At 34.1% G+C, this 17882-nt stretch overlaps 1 protein-coding gene and 1 non-coding gene across 51 annotated transcripts in view; both read left to right on the top strand.

Moving 5' to 3' along the window:
- The window catches only part of LOC106868181 (disco-interacting protein 2 homolog C), a 264069-nt gene that overhangs the window by 89713 nt on the left and 156474 nt on the right, over positions 1-17882 (top strand). For 24 of the 50 annotated variants that reach the window (XM_089347264.1, XM_089347251.1, XM_089347280.1 and 21 more), the window contains exon 3: positions 10881-10970. The exons of the other annotated variants lie outside the window; for them this stretch is intronic. In XM_089347264.1, coding sequence (XP_089203390.1) covers positions 10881-10970 — 90 coding nt within the window. The remainder of the gene's footprint in view (positions 1-10880; positions 10971-17882) is intronic. 50 annotated transcript variants of the gene reach the window in all.
- Positions 5564-5668, top strand: LOC128247184 (U6 spliceosomal RNA). The gene has a single exon (XR_008263584.2). It is a non-coding gene; the product is annotated as a U6 spliceosomal RNA (small nuclear RNA).

The following is a 17882-nucleotide window of genomic DNA, read 5'->3' as shown; positions in this document are numbered from 1 at the left end:
ATAAACACTGACTTATGTATTAGTAATACAAACAGATCCTGAATTAATATGTTTGTGGTTTATTTGAATCAGTTTTAGGTAGAAGACAATTTGCATGAAATAAATTGTAGCTGCTCTAAGAAAGTGTATCATAATATTTCTGAAAGTGTTGTGAAGTGACCTATACATAATAAATTTATACAGGGTGTTTGGACTAAATTTGGCACTTTGCATGAAAGATAAAGCAAACACAATATTCCATCAAAAAATTAAAATATTTTAAAATATCAAAAAATATCAACTAGATTATGGCTGGAGGATAACTGTTTACTCAAAGTAGCTGCCCTCATCATCCACTATGACATCAAAATGGCTTCAGAATGTGTGCATTCCTCCCTGGAAAGATCTTCCAACACCTCCTTGTTCTTGGTCATCAGCTTGACCTTGGTGTTACAGGCAGAGCACTTGGTGTCTCTCTCAACTTCTCCCCACCCCCATATAGTAATCCATGGGATTACAATCAGAAGAATTAGGAAGCCAGAAGTTGGAGCTGGTTAAGTCATAGAAATTCTTCAGCAACCACTTCTGACTTTTTCCAAAGGTATGGCAAGGAGCTGAATCTTGCTGCCACACACACATATGGCTTTTCAGCAGCAACCCTCTCCAACCAGGGTTTGACCTCAGTCTCCAGCAGCTTCACATAGTCATCTATCCATCTAAATTGAACCTAATGCCCTGTTCATCGTTTGTTAGATGTTTCCTGGTGTGCAGACGCAGTCAGAATGCCTGCTGTGCCTCTTCCTGCTCGCCATGGATTTGTAGTCTTTGTTGCAGTTGACTGGGCCACATCTTACAGTCCTTACAGTGTTCACAGATTATTGAGCAGCAGCTATGATGTCAGAATTTTGACACCCTGCATGACTCATCATGATATATGTAACTCTTTTCCAATATTCAGACAGCTTCTAGTCTTGCATGTCACTTAACCTTTTCTCAACTACAATTTTAATCTTTATACTCCCTGATGCCGTTGACTGTTCATCAATACACCAAGCTGTTCATAACAAAAAAAAAATTGTCTTAAAAAATTGACATTAAAAAATTGTCATATTTAACCCGAATATCTTGTGTATAATAAACATTTCTAACTAGGTTTCAGTTTCAATTGATAGCTTGTCTTTTCTATTACACTAATTAATGGTACTACTATCATCCAGATTTGTACCTTAATCTATAAGTATAATATATTCACTACTTGTCTCCTATACAACCAACACTGTAATGAAATGGAATCTATTTTAATACCTCCCACTTTAGCTGTTCTCATTGCAGTGCATGTCTGTTTTTACTGTGCAATTATACAAATGCAATGGAGAGACCGGGTTGTTGGTAGAAAATGTCTTATTTTCAATAACAATCCTGGATTAGTACCAAAATTTTTTTTATTATTGAATTACCTCAATTTTCATTCTTTCTCATCAGTAATATTATTCTTTGTGGTATATTGATCTTTTTACATATTTCCATTGAATCCTATTCTTGCACACATTTAAACAACTGATTTGCATACATCTTTACAGCAAATTAATTTGATAATGTGTTGGTTTTATACAATATTTTGTTTCATAAATCAATATTAATATAGAAATATGTTTTTCTTACATTTTACATTAATTTCTACATTATTTTGGACTTTTCTGTCTCCAAGAAACATTAGAAATGTTCTATACTGAGCTAACTCCATTTTATAGAATGCCACTTTTGGTATCTCCATTTCTCTGTTGGCAAATAAGATTGAAGCAGCTTTATATAGTTTATTTGCCATTAAAAATACTGATTAATACATTACATATAAGAGATAATTCATTAACTTCATGCTGAATGTGCAGGTTTTCAATTTTTAACTACAAAGTGTATAATTTTGCTAAGCTTGTGATTTGTGAGAAAATATTCATAGGAAAAATAAGCTATTTACATCATAACAGATGGCATTAGAATACATCTTACATAGATTCATATTTCCTACCACTGTATTTCTCTCATTGTCTGTTTCTTCTGACTCATTTTAGCACTCATTCACTTTCAGTGTAGACTTGTAGAATTGTTTCTGTTGTTTCAAATTCATAGATGCCAAACAAAAGGGATCTTAAAATGAGTTTCCTCTCTATCATAACCACACCAACAACATTCTGAACAGCATAGCAGCATTCTCAGATCATCTAGCTCCATTCCTTAATTTTTTTTAAAGCTAGAGAGTATTGTTAGTTTTAAGAAATACATTGATGCAACATTCTGGGGGATATTTTATTAGCCCAAAAGCCACAACCAAACATTTTCAGACAATTTATGAAAAAAACAAAAAGATTTGTTTCAGACTGTCTCTTCTGTTTAACCACCTTTACCCAAAAGCCCTTAGGAAGCACTTAGGAAGTATTATCAAGAGATAACAACAATCATTGTCTCTAACCAAAATATACCATTAATTAATTGAGTGGAATCGAGAAATATTGATTTCTTTTAAATATGCTCAAAATCTGTTCTTATAAGGGTAGGCTTGGGTGGGGGTTAAATTAATTACAGTGCAAGTATTATTTTTATTTTACCAAAAGATAAGAGGCAAAGTGAAGCAAGGAAATATTTTATAAATTTGAAGGTTAGCTGTTAGTTACTACTAATGGTATACTTTAATTCTTAGGGTAGTTAACTACTGAGAAATCATCATCATCGTTTAACGTCCGCTTTCCATGCTAGCATGGGTTGGACGACTTGACTGAGGACTGGTGAAACCGGATGGCAACACCAGGCTCCAATCTAAATTTGGCAGAGTTTCTACAGCTGGATGCCCTTCCTAACGCCAACCACTCAGAGAGTGTAGTAGGTGCTTTTACGTGTCAACTGCATGAAGGCCAGTCAGGCGATACTGGCAACGGCCACGCTCGAAATGGTGCATCTTATGTGCCACCCGCACAAACCAGTCCAGGGGCACTGGCAACAATCTCACTCGAAAATCCTACGGAGGCCAGTCAGGCGGTACTGGCAACGGCCACGCTCAAAATGGTGCATCTTATGTGCCACCCGCACAAGAACCAGTCCAGGGGCACTGGCAACGATCTTACTTGGCTTGCCGGGTCTTCTCACGCACAGCACATTTCCAAAGGTCTCGGTCAGTAGTCGTTGCCTCGGTGAGGCCCAATGTACGAAGGTCTTGCCTCACCACCTCAGCCCAGGTCTTCCTGGGCCTACCTCTTCACGGGTTCCCTCAACTGTTAGGGTGTGGCACTTTTTCACGCAGCTATCCTCATCCATTCTCACCACATGTCCATACCAGCGCAATCGTCTCTCTTGCACGCCACAACTGATGCTTCTAATGTTCAGCTTTTCTCTCAAGATACTTACACTCTGACGGGTATTCACATTGACATTACACATCCAACGGAGCATACTGGCTTCATTCCTTGTGAGCTTACGTATGTCCTCAGCAGTTACAGCCCATGTTTCACTGCCATGTAGCATGGCTGTTCGTACACATGCATCATACAGTCTGCCTTTTACTCTGAATGAGAGTCCCTTTGTCGCCAGCAGGGGTAAGAGCTCTCTAAACTTTGCCCAGGCTATTCTTATTCTAGCAGCTACACTTTCAGCGCACCCACCCCCACTACTAACTTGGTCGCCCAGATAGCGGAAGCTATCGACTACCTCTAGTTTTTCACCCTGGAATGAGATAGAAGTTGTTTCCTGTTTGTTTACAGTCTTTATTGCACCTGAATATCTGCCACAAACAAAAACTAACTTCCTAGTTAACCTGCCTTTGATGTTGCTGCACCTCTTATGTGTCCATAGCTTGCACCGGGTATAACTTAATTCTCAAGCTAGTTAAATTTTTCCATTCTATGTTCTAAGTGCCTTGCAATATACATTGTAAACATAAATTCTTGTAGTATTAGAGGACTGGTTTACAAGCTTGAAAATCTTTGTGTTCAAGTTAAGGAAATACTTAATGTAAATGCTGCCACTCTATGAAGCCTAATTAGTGCTTGATGAGCTAGGACATTGAGAGTTAAGTGCCTCAACCAGAGACAATGCAGTATTAACTTCTTGGTTGTTTGGCTGGTGCTCTATTGACTTCGCTCTCCCTCTTTGTATACACACACACACACACACACACACACACACACACTTCATATTTTCTATTCATATATTCTTCTCATTATCTGTCTTTTTCCTTCAAACTGTCACTTTTATTCACAGTTCAAGTCAAATTCAGTACAGGCTTATTGATACAATGTCTAGGTATATCATTTTCCCCAAATCAACATCTTCAAACTACTTCATAGGGAAATCTGTTGAGACTGTTCCTCCCTCTTTCTCTGTTCCCTCCCACCCCAAAAGCCCTCAGCACTTATAGAAAAAAGTCTTTGAATTTGCATTGGATCTGAAGTGAACACTTAATAAAAGTAATAGTATGAAAAATTCTCTCTCTCTCCCTCTCATATATATGTATTATCATTATCATTATCTAATGTCCATCAAAGTCGTGCTGGCATAGGTTTGATGGTTTAACAGGGTCTGACAGGTTTAAGAATTGCTTCATGCTGCAGTGTCTGCTTTGGTATAGTTTTTATGGCTGGATGCCCTTCTAAATGCCAAACAGTACACAGAGTGTATTGAGTGCTTTTCTTGTAGTACCAGCACTAGTGAGGTCACCATGGAGCTAGCAAGATTAAGATTCCTTTCAACTGAGTGGGGCTACAGTAGAGAGAGAGAGGGGTGGCTTTATACTAGGAGATGAGAAGTATCAGAGAAAGGGCTAGAGCAGAAAAGGTTTCTTGCTGTAGAGTAACTACATGGCTACTCACATTATGGAAAAGAGGGTGAAACTGGAGTGTAGTTAGAAAGAGATTAAAATTGGTAATGATGTATCAGGGTAGACTCTAAAGATACAAGGTGAGTAAAAGTGAGTAGGGACAGAAAAATCTGGGAGTGTGGGTAGGTAAAGGTTGCAAGAATGTAAGGGGAGAGTGAGAGATAGTTAGAGATGGAGGATAGGCAAGGGAATGAATATTATGAAAGAACAAGTGTTGGTAGATGATAAGTGTATGTTGGAGGGAAGGGTGATCAATGTAAAATACAGGTGGAGAACATCAGTGTTATAAATGAAGGATGGCTATCTAGTGAAATGGTCCCAGGGTTGTGTTAAAGACTAGTGGTATTAGGGAAAACTTGTGAAGTATGCAGTTAGATAGGTGAAGGAGGGATCTGTAGTTTCTCTAAGATTGGCAGGTCTTCTCAAGTATTGCATATCACCAGTCATGTTTTTGTTTAAGATCAGAAGCAAACAGCACATGTATGATAGCAATGTTTGCTTAGAATTAATTATCATACAATGTCAAAACAAGGAGACACACATACACCATTGATTTCTTTCAGTTTCTGTCCATCAAATCCTCTCACAAAGCTTTGATTTGCCTTGGGTATAGTAGAAGTCACTGCCCAAGGTGCCATGCTGTGAGACTGAACCCTAATCCACGTGAGTCTGAAGCACACTCCTCAACCTTAGAGCCATATATATATATATATATATATATATATTTATATATATATAATGTACTTGCTTGGGATGATACACAGAAGATTAGTGTGGCTCCTGTGCAAGGATGGCATGCAAATTTGTGAAATTTTCTATGGTATAGACATGGTAGTATGATTGAGTTTGCTTCCCAACCACGTTGCTTTGGTATCTTCAACTAGTGTCTTCAACTAGTATCTTCAACTAGTGTTTTCTGCTATACCTTTGGGTCAGTCATGAAAACTGAAAAAAGCTTATCACATATATGTACATGTGTCCTTATGTCTTGACATTGCATGGAGTTTGTAGATGAGCATCACTGTCATACAAGCAGTGTCTTGTTTACAATCTTCCATGGAAAGATGTCAAGCTCTGGGGAAATACTGCCTTACTTTGAAACAGGTTAGGATTGGTGATAGGAAAAGCATCTGGCCAAAGAAAATTTGCCATAATAAATTTTGTTTAACTCATGCAATCATGGAAAAGTGGTTGTAAAGACAGTGATGATAATAATGAGTCATCATCATCATCATCATCATTATTTAGCATTCATTTTTCCCATGCTTGCATGGGTCAGATGAAATTTATAAAGGCAGATTTTCAACAGCTGTATGTCCTTCTTGTCACCATCGCTCACCTATTCCCAAGCATGGTAATGTTTCCTCTGAACATTAGAAGCATCAGTTGTGGCGTGCAAGAGAGATGATTGCGCTGGTATGGACATGTGGTGAAAATGGATGAGGATAGCTGCGTGAAAAAGTGCCACACCCTAACAGTTGAGGGAACCCGTGGAAGAGGTAGGCCCAGGAAGACCTGGGCTGAGGTGGTGAGGCAAGACCTTCGTACATTGGGCCTCACCGAGGCGATGACTACTGACCGAGACCTTTGGAAATGTGCTGTGCGTGAGAAGACCCGGCAAGCCAAGTAAGATCGTTGCCAGTGCCCCTGGACTGGCTCTTGTGTGGGTGGCACATAAGATGCACCATTTTGAGCGTGGCCGTTGCCAGTACCGCCTGACTGGCTCCTGTAGGATTTTCGAGCGAGATCGTTGCCAGTGCCCCTGGACTGGCTTGTGCGGGTGGCACATAAAAGACACCATTTCGAGCGTGGCCGTTTTCGTGCGGGTGACACGTAAAAGCACCCACTACACTCTCTGAGTGGTTGGCGTTAGGAAGGGCATCCAGCTGTAGAAACTCTGCCAAATTAGACTGGAGCCTGGTGTTGCCATCCGGTTTCACCAGTCCTCAGTCAAATCGTCCAACCCATGCTAGCATGGAAAGCGGACGTTAAACGATGATGATGATGATGATGATGGCCAGACATGTTTTTCAGATATATAAAAATCTTGAAAATGTAAAAGGAAAGATGATAGCATGTTATAAAAAGTAGAAGTGTTTTAGATTTATATCTATCTTTTTGATCTTGTGCGATTTTTGGATTTTGGATCCTGTGTGATCTTAATAATCATTTCTGCTATATGTTATAAATGTTATGATGGACATAAAAGTTAGGTAATTTGGTAAACAAATTTAGAGTTGTCATAAGAAAAAAAAGTACCTTTTATTGTCTCCTTTTTCAGTTTTCACTGATTTTTAAATATTTTTTGTTAGAATTCTTTATTGTGTTCTACTTTAATTTTATTTGTTTTTCTTATTCTCTCATTAAGCTGTTTACTTGTATATAGTAAACATTCAATAAAAGGTTAATTACCATAGCTGCCAACTTTTCACAGATAGCATTAATTAAGAATAAGCTGACATTGTTTAACTATGTCATTTCCTTCAATTGTTCCTATTTAACCTTTTGTATGGAGTGTTGCTTGACCTCACTTATTTTCAAGACCCACTGGAAGTACATTTCAGTTTAGATGATATTATGCTTCTTTCTGTCAGTAACGTTTGCCTGTCAACTCTGAACAACTAAGAAAATATATTTTCTTTAACCAATGCTCATTAATATTACATTATATTCCAAAAATGTTCTCTCACAGTCAGTTTCTTAAGATAATTTCTTGCATTAATTTTGTGTTGCTAACATATTTGATGTGGGGAGCATAAGAAAACTAACTAGAAATGATAAACATGCCAACGGAAAACAAAACACCTTATTAATCGGTGGTAACTGTTATAATTTTAATTACTTCAGCATGTGTGGGAGACAGCTTTGGTCATGTTTTAGTTTTATTTTGACCTCAGATTGCACTTCATCATCCTCATCATCTTCATCATTTAATCTCTGTTTTCCATACTAGCAATGGTTGGATGATTTGATAGGATTCGGTAATCTCCAAAGCTGTGCCAAGCTCCAGTGTCAGCTTTGGCATGGTTTCTAAGGCTGGATGCTCTTCCTAATGCCAACCACCTTACATTATGTACTGGGTGTTTTTTTTTTTTGTGCCACTGGAACTAGTGAGATCACCTAGTAAATTGCAAAACAGAAAAAGAATGGTAAAAGGAAAGTCCCTATGACTAAGTGTAGTGTATGTGGAGAGGATATTAGGGAGGGAAGTGGGCTCATGCCAGGTGTTGAGAGACTAAAATACCTTAGAGGGATAAGAACAGGCTAAGCAGTGGTGAGGGAATCACTTCATAAATGTACAAAATAATGCACTGGTTGGTTTAGCAAAATAGAATTATTTAGACAATTTTCTTTTATCAAAAGCTTACATCTCTTTCCCATATATTAGTACCTTATGCTATCAAAATACAGCAACTATTTTTTTCCTCATTGCACTTCATCACAAATGAAAAGTTGATGTTGGAAATTGGTTGAATAGTATTGAAAGCTAGTTATTGACGTTATCTTGTAGGCTAGTGGTCAAAATTCTAGAGTCAGTTGTTAAATTGTAGGAGATAGAAAAATACATTGATGATTTAATAAATGATAAACAGATTTAGTCTTATCTATCTTTATTTCTGAAGAAATTAAGATAGAAAAGATTAGATCTGTTTATCTCTAAAGTTTAGTCCTTCCTCTGAGAGTCATGAAAATAGCGAAAGTGTTGTCTCATTGGTTGCTAGCTAAGCTAACTAGTCTATGACCATACTAGCAACACTCTTTACTTTTTTAACTGTTGGAGGAAATGGTAAATTCTTCATTCGTACTCTTCTGTGTACACTTCTCTGGGTCATTTGTTTTCAAATCAGACCACCACTAGTTTCCTTGGAGTTTATATTTTGTTTCATTTATGAGCTTGCAGATGGTAGGCCGATCTAAGACTTTGGGGCTGAGATAGATGGTTAACTGAAGCTAAAATTCAGTTTGAATTTTTATGGGTTTGTAATTTGTAGGAATAGTTGAGGCAAATATAGTGTTTCAAAAGGATGCTTAAGAAGGGATTCAGTCAAGGAAGTATGAGGTATGTTGTGGGTGGTATGGGAATGTAAGGAAATGTAAGCTAGTTTTGACAAGGAGTAAGATTTAGTAATTATAAAATATATGAGGGGATTTTCTTTAAAACATAAATTCTAACGAGAATATATAAAATTGAAGAGTATTGTACCAAATATTTCTCATGGGGTTTAAATATTGTCTGCAGTTTTGCTAATGTGTTCAACTCCAACCTAACCAAAACTACCAGTATTAAAATGCAATATAAATTGGCATCTAATATATGCACAAAAATATCTGAGATTCAACAAAATATGGTGTTACAAATTAAAAACTGTTCATGTGGCTGCCAAACATTTTTTGCTTTTATATATTTTTAAAAAGGATTTACTGCTTTTCCATTTTAGAGAATAGAATTAGATGATTTTCCTTCCTTTATTTCATAGAAAAATATTGGTTATTTATATTGATTTGACATTTCTTTACTATTTATTTTTTTTACTGTTAATTTTTAAATTCATTATGTACAAACACATGTTGAAGGGTTTTAATGCTGTGTTTGTAACTCCCTGCTGATTGAAACACTTAATTCCAAGATATGATGGTGCATGTATTGAATTAAATATAGCTGTGCTTGGTGCATTTGTCTGTTGTATCCTGAATATTTACTATTATTTAAGGAATGTTCACAGAATTCCTTTCTACTTTGTCTCAATATAGAAATATCTTGGGAAAATTTACATAGGATTAATATCCAAAGAGACATAAAGTAAGTAAAAGAGAGTGAAGATGTAGGTAATACATATACATTGATATTGTCCCTGTCATTTATTTATTCTCTAGTTATTTTGAATGATTATTTCAAACCTATGATATGAATAGCATGGTTATTTGTAAATTAAACTTAAAATAAAGTATTATCTACATGTGTGCACAAGTATTTGTTGCATATCAAAGATTATCAGTTGACACAAATAGTGTATGTTTGTGTGTGTGTGTGTGTGTGAGAGAGAGAGAGAGAGAGAGAGAGAGAGAGAGAGAGGAATGTATGTAAAAAGCCGGTTCCAGTCTTGTTCTTTATTATAATGTGGAAGTACTATGTGCTTTTAGAGAAGAGTTTAACTCCACATAAAGTTTTGTTGTACCTATTGAATTCAATGACTGAAAGACAGTTCTTCCTTAATTGTTCAAAACCAAGACCATGACCCTGATCCAAATTGTAGTTAGATTAATCTGCATGCATTTCCAAATACAATAGTCAGGTGACAGTATTTGGTACCATTTGGAAAGGTCAGCTAAACTGGGTCTGGTTAGATAATTTATACAATCGAACAGTAAATGAAAGAATGACATTAATCTTAATTAAAAAAAAGTTAAGCATTCAATATATTCAAGCCTTCAATGTGTGATATATTCTACATAAGCTGTGTTTATATTTACTGATTTTTGCATATATATATATGGATGTATGTGTACACACACACACACACACACACACACACACACACACACACACACTTTGTATATTCTTACACATATATATTTAAATATGCACACAGAAATAATATTTAGTGCAGCATAGTTTTATAAAGCCTTTGATTTGTTGGAAACTATTATATTTTGAATATTTCTTAATATTGAAGACATTAATCCTTTAGTATTTAAACTGTGTCCAGCCAAAATATTCCACTTGTTTTATGTTCAAACCAGACAGATCTGATCTCTCATACCTATCTACAATGTTATTCTAAAATTAAGTAATCACATTATCAAAATCTCAAAGCTATGAGATAATAATGCATGATTAATTCAAAACAATGTGAATAAATAAAGCATTACATTTGACAGAGTAAATCTGAATGCTAAAACGTTAAACTAACTCTGTCTAGTGTATGTTGACTCAATTTCAGTTTATAAGGTAATAAAAGTTACAAGGAAAATTTGTTTGAAATTAAGAGAAAGATTGCTGGGTGTGACAATGACAAATTTACTCATCTTCTTGTAGGCAAGACGAGTTATAATAGAATCCAAGTGTTAACTTCAGCCAAATTTTCTGGAGAAGTTAATGAAAGAAACATGAGATTCTTATCTGCAGGTAATCCTATTAAGTTACAGCATGAGTGAAATCTTGCCAGTTTCTCCCTCCACCTTAATTTTGTGTGTCTTATTTATTAATCCATCTTTTCTTACCCACTTAAATCTTTTAATGGTGTCTTTTAGAGTTTGTTTAATTCAAGAAAAGTACTGAAGCTTGGTTTATAGCTCAATAAGTTTTTATTCAGTTACTTGCACTGATCTGTATCCATCTGTAAGGCATTTTATCTTGACTGAGCTAAGTTTATTTTTTTAAAAATTCATAGAATAACCTCAGGAAAAAGAAGTAAAAATAATTTGGAATTACTCTTGAAACTCTTCATCAAAAGAAATAAAACCAGTTAAAGTTTTTGTTATATTTCACATACATGCTGTTAGTGGTGGAATGGATTTCTTTCCTAAATAAGGCTTAATAATAATCTGAGTAAAGCATATCCAAGATGAGTTAGGTTTCCTGTTAATGAAATACACTTTACTTAATCATGGGTTCTTCTGTACTTGAAATTATTGTTTCAAACTTTGGCACAAGGCCAGCAATTTTAGGGAGAGGATATAGTTGATTACATTGACTCCAGTATTTGATTGGTATTTTATTTTATCAGTATTTGAACTCAGCATAAAGAGCCAGAAAGAATAATTAAGGATTTTGTTCAATGTGGTAACAGTGCTATCAGTTTGTTGTCTTTGTACAGGAAATAATGATGTCTTTTGACTTGACATCTTACAATTTTGTATACTTTTTACTGATAATTGTTTTATCTAATAGGAAGTAATAAATAAAAGGCATTTCAATCCCACCCATACCTACTTGATGTTAAAATGTAGGTTATTTATATGATCAAATTTTGATTGTAGAAAAAGATGTCAACTCTTTATGAATAATTAAAAAAAAAAAATGTAAAGCATCTACTTTAGCTCACTACAACTTTTCAATTGCAGTGTTCCTTTTTATATGGTGCAAGAACAAAGAGTGTGACTATTTTAAATTCTTTTGAATATTTCATAATTATATCAAACTAAATTATTGAGTTGAAATTACACTCTGACTTATTTTGGTTGTTATGATATGAAAGGAGCTCATAACATTGAACCTATTTAATTACATCTCTTTATATTTTGAGTTGAAATCCAACAGAAATCTGGGGGAATCAAAATATCTACCATTCAAGCACTAGTCCAATATATCAGATCAAAAATCCATCTCCCAAAATTTGTAGCCTATTAGAAAAGATCACTGCCCATAAAACTACTACTTAATTTCCAGTTAAATCAGCACTCTACTCTCTCTCTTTCTCCCCCCCCCCCACTCTCTCTCTCTCTCTCTCTTATGCTTTGCAGTGTAGTAAATGAAATAGGCAAGATTGAGGGACGCATTTATGGCCATAGTAAGAAGAGAACTCATGGTAATTGATAACCTATCTTTATGCCATTATGTGGGAAACATAGGGAGTAGAACTATTTCAGTTGTACTTCTAAAGCTTTAATCATTTGTTTATATTCTTAATGTGGATTTATTTTCAGATTTGTCATATTTCTAACATCTCAGTCAATAATTATCAGGCAACTGTTTGTAACCAATCTCTTAGGAAAGTTTCTCATCTTTTCTTATAATTTAAGCTCAATCTTTTTTAATCTAATGTTCCTTTCACTGAAGTTATGTTATTAACCAGAAAATTAAGTTACCATTAAAATTACCTTATAATTACTTATTTTAATTCCCTACATATTTCCCTTTATAAGCGACATTACTAATACTACTAACATGCTGAAAAGTTTTTATGTTTGCTATGCTACAAACACTGCTTATATGGATTGTTTCGAATTATTTTATACTTCCTACAGGTGGTTCACTAATCCTTACAGTACAATGTTGTTTTCCCTCTTATAAACTAACAATTCAAATTTTTCATACAATCCTGTTGCGACTGTACGTTCACTTTTGGAATAACATTTAATTTTCATGAAGTTTTTCATGGTTTCCTCCTGCAATGACCTTTTTATCTTCCCAGAATTAAAACAAATTATTTAAACAAACTTTTTTCATTTCTCTTTTACTGTTTTGTCTTAAATCTTACAGCTATACAGAATCATATGAAAATCTGTTACTATTTATTTCATGATTAGATAAATTTTCTTAATTCTTTTTTTCTTTTTTTTTTAAATTTGATTTATTAATCTTATTCATTTAATTAATTTTCATTTTCAAAATTTTAACTTTGAATAGATTTGTTTTAATTTTAATTTTTTTTTTCTTTTTCTTTTAATTTATTCTTGAAACTTTTAGCAGAAAATATGTAAATATGGGCCCAAGTTGCTTCTTTTTCTTTTTAAGCTTAACTTTGAAAGCTTTCTAACTGCTTATCAATCTTGATCTTATTAATTATGCCTGTAATATCTTCTGAAAATCTGTAATTAAAAAGGTGGTGACTGCATCGGCTGAATATATTTTGACAAACTTCTGTCTGGTAGTTTACTTATTAAAATGAAACAATGATATTGTTTGTTGGGTTTCTTACTTTCCTATAATCAGGTTTGTTTAATTTGTTTTTTGGCCTGAATGTATTTGGCAAAGCTGTGAAGGAAGAAAGTGGTCTTATCTGATACTTTATTTGTAGGAGGAGGCTGCTTGACTGTCTTTATACAGGAGCCTGCATTTTACAAGATATTGATGACATGCAAGTTAGATTAACTCTATCCTGAAGATCTAACTGACCAGTAAAAATATTTGGAAGGTTTAAATTTGCCTTTTTTTTTCTTTCTCTTTCCTAGTGTCAGTTATTTCACAGGTTCCCCAACATGCCCTATAACATATGTTACTGCATTTAGTTCCATCTTTCTATATCGTTAGTCTAGATTTGAGTTTGACATCACTTTTCATCCTTCAAAGAACAATAAAATAACCGTCTGATGTGTACTAAAGCTGTCTAATGAATGTGTGGTCTTGTACCACAATCAGTTGAACAATGGATAAAATATATTACAGTATTTAGATGTGTTCCCTTATGCTCTAAGTTCAAATCCAAATCCTTTGAGGGCCAGCTTTGCCATTCATCTTCCCATGGTCAGTAAGTGTAGCTAAGTGCAGGGGTCATTAATAACTATTCATATCCCTTTCTCCAAAATGTGTGGACTTCTGTAATATGAAATCATTATTAAATGATAATAACAGTAAAATATAAATTAAAATTATCAAGACTATTGAAAAGGTTGCAATATGCAACGAAAATTTTTAAATTATCTGTTTTTTGTTTTTTCTTAATATTTTTTTCTTATTATATATATATTTATTGTCTTTATGAGTCCTGGTAGTTAATAATGAGAAGTTGTTTTATCGTCTATGATAATGTCAGAAACTATTGAACAAATATCATCATCATCGCTATCATTTAACATCCATCTTTCATGCTGGTATGGGTTAGACTTTGACAGGAACTGGTAAGCCAGAGGACTGTGCCAATTTCCACTCTCTGCTTTGGCATGGTTTTCATGGCTGGATGTTCTTCCTAACACCAACCATTTTACAGAGTGAACTGGTTCCTTTTTATGTGGCACCAACACCACCAAAATCTGTGGCATGGATGCCCTTCTAAATGCCAACCACTTTACAGAGTAGATCGGGTGCTTTTTATGTGGTATTAGCAGTGGGAAGGTTGCCAAGTAACCTGCAAGACAAAGATCTTTTGAGAGTGGGACGGTATATTTGTAAAGTAAAAATTTTAAATAAATTTCATTTAGGTAAAATGAGGCTGGGAGAGACTTGATAAAGATTCATTAAGGAGAAAACTGGAATAAAGGATTCACAACTGCCTTCCCCGCACACACTTGATTTTAATATTTTCTTGTATTCTGATGAATTGCACCCAACATTTCTTGTGCAATTAAAAATTATAGCTATAGGCAAAAGTTTTCGTTAAAATTTGTTGAAGAAATTGAGAAAAATGAATAAAAACATTATTAAGCAAATAAAATAAATAATATAATTCTCTTTCAAGATTAAAGAAACTTGGGTTATAAAACTATGCAGTAGTAGAGAGGCACCAACTCAAGATGTATATTTGTCATAAATTTTTATCTTGGATTGTGTAAATTCTTTATACCAATCCTTTAACATAGTCATACTTCCTGTTTTACTACTTGCTGCTGATCAGTTACTTGATTAGTTTGTCAGCTAATGCAAAATAGCATTCGAAGAAAAGTTTTGTTTTTCAGCTTCTCAGCAATGTAAGCTAACAGTACAATCTACAAGTCCAAGGCTCTTTCAAGTCTTAATTGCATTTGTAAGTTTACTAAATTATTATTGTTAGTATTGCTTTAAAAGATTAACTACTTATCCATTTTATTTTTATTTTCATTTGACACGAGTCCAAAGTATATAAGCATATCAAATCTAGTAGTAGTAGTAGTAGTAGTAGTAGTAGTAGTAGTAGTAGTAGTAGTATTTGTACATCATATGATGTCGATCTCTCTTTTTAAGGCTTCAATTGTTGGTTGCTCCTAACTGATTGTTAAGCTGAGAGAATAAGGTGACCTATCATCAAATTTTTTGTTTTATTTTTTTTTTTCTCAGTTAAGCTTGTTTTTGGCACGGAGCTGAGTCATTCATAACATGCCCTGCAGAAGTACAGAGCAACAAATGAACAGACTAGTTAAGCTGTCAGTTACTTAAATGTCACTTCATACTACTTGGTGTTTTTCAACATTTACAAGCTTAACCTCAACAATCAACTCTAGGGATTTCCCTATTTCTCAGTGTAACTATTCCCCACTGTCCCCAAACTTTGATGTTATGTGACTTGCTAGCTGGTTTTACAAGGTTTTTCAAGTGTGTTTTGTTTTTCATTTTGAAATATGTGTGAAAGTGTATACTTATGTGCATGTGTGAATGTAAAAACACTGTATCACATTAAGCTTTTCTTTCTTTCTTTTTTTCACACTCCTGTTTTCCATTTAAATAAGCTTAGAGCATTAACAGTAATTTTCAGTGAATTTTATGTTTAGTGAGTATATATATTCCTGAATGATATTAAAAAATTCAGGTAGATTGCTACATTCATTCAGTTAAATATACTTTCCATTAATGATAGCATGATGCATGCATCTAGCTGTTTCAACATTGTTCTAGGAATTGCGTTAATTTAAGATATCATCTTAGAGTTATGCTGTTTTACAACATTTCTATGCGTCTGATTTTTATTTACTTAAACTATAGATATGGATAACATGGAATCTAAACTTCTCTGTTCAAATTACAGCTTTGTGAAGCATATTGCAAGTTTCAAAAATGTTTAGATTTCTCCACAGTGATCAAATCACTTTAGAAATTAATGTTTGAGATGAAATGATGTAACTGAAGGCATAGTTTTATGTTTATCTGTACTGACTCATAGTTCAAAGAACAGACTCAACTTTGTCTTTCATCCATCCAAGTTTAATAGATAACAGTTATATAATTAGATTATGTTAATTGGCTGCTTCTTGCATTTTATAGAGAACTTTAAATGGAAAGCAGCCAAAATAATAGAAAAGGAAATGGTATGCTTCACCGCGTTTATTTTCTTTTTGATTTTCAAGGTCAAATGTAATAGAGGTTTGCTTTACCCTCCATCTCTCTGGTTTCATAAATTAAATTTATTTCCTATAGATACATTGGGTTTCCTTCAGAAGACTATATCTCTATATAGAAATAAGCCTTGAGTATGTTAAAAAGAATTTGAAAGAGCTTGTTTTAGACTGGGAATTAAAATTTCTGTGTATAAAAAAAATAATCCCTTTAGTGAATTAATTTTTAAATATTTGACTGCATTTAATATTCAGTATTATTAATTTTTTGTTTAAATTGTGTAATTAGTCTTTATAGTTGACATGAACAATACCACAACCTCTTTGTTCGTATCATGAATTTCACACAGCCTAGGAAATATCTATTTTTGGATAAGTTATTCTTAAAGAAGTCGCTTACAATAGGGCTAGCTATACAGGATTTGTTTTAAACTTGTCATTTGTTTAGAATACAGTCAAATTTAGACACATGCTGTTTATTGAATTTAGATGATATATTATGCAGATCAATTTCTTCAAGATCATTGGAAATGTTACTATAATCAATAATCATTTTTTAGTTTGATGTAAAATAGAGAATAAACATCATCATCACTTTTGTATACATTTCCAATCTTGCAACAAATGGTGTGTGTGTGCATGCGCACGTGTGTAAAAGCTAAAACCGAGGCAAGGAAATTGAACCAGAAGTCTTTGCTCTGTTATACTTGATAGGTTTGTATTTACAAGATGGTAACAGAAGAAAATCTTCCTATTTTTTTTTAATAAATAAATGAAAAGCTTTTGAGCAAATTGTATCATAGTCATTGTGGTGTTTGTACTCCTGGATAAGATGCTTTACTATATTTGCTTCAACATTCCCAACTGCCAGCAGGATCTACTACTTTCAAAGATAAGTGGTAGGCTACTGAAAGGGCATTTAGCTATTATAAAATATTACTCTATCAATGTGAAAGTATTCAGTTTTAAAAATGCTTGCTATTAATGCCAACATTGGAAAATGTAAAATAATCATCATTTTATCATTTTTTCTACTTTGCAATGCTGGCATACATTTGAACTGGTCAACATATACCATCTGAATTCTGTTTCATTATGTCTGTGAAACTGAACATCATTAGAATTCACCTGATCACTCGTTCTGTTTTTAGTTTATTATTGCTTGCATGGTAGTAAGTTTGCTTCCCGATCACATGGTTTTGGGCTCAGTCCCACTGTATGGCACCTTGGGCAAGTATCTTCTGTTATAACCCTGGGCTAATCAAAGCCTTGTGGGTGGATTTGGTAGATAGAAACTGAAAGAAGCTTGTTGTGTGTGTGAATTTATGTATATGTCTGTTTGTGTCTCCTTATC

Source organism: Octopus bimaculoides, chromosome 2, assembly GCF_046866305.1.
Source record: "Octopus bimaculoides isolate indiv1 chromosome 2, ASM4686630v1, whole genome shotgun sequence".
NCBI classification, from domain to species: domain Eukaryota; kingdom Metazoa; phylum Mollusca; class Cephalopoda; order Octopoda; family Octopodidae; genus Octopus; species Octopus bimaculoides.
The sequence above is the reverse complement of the archived record's forward strand: the minus strand, read 5'-3'. Positions and strand labels throughout refer to the sequence as shown.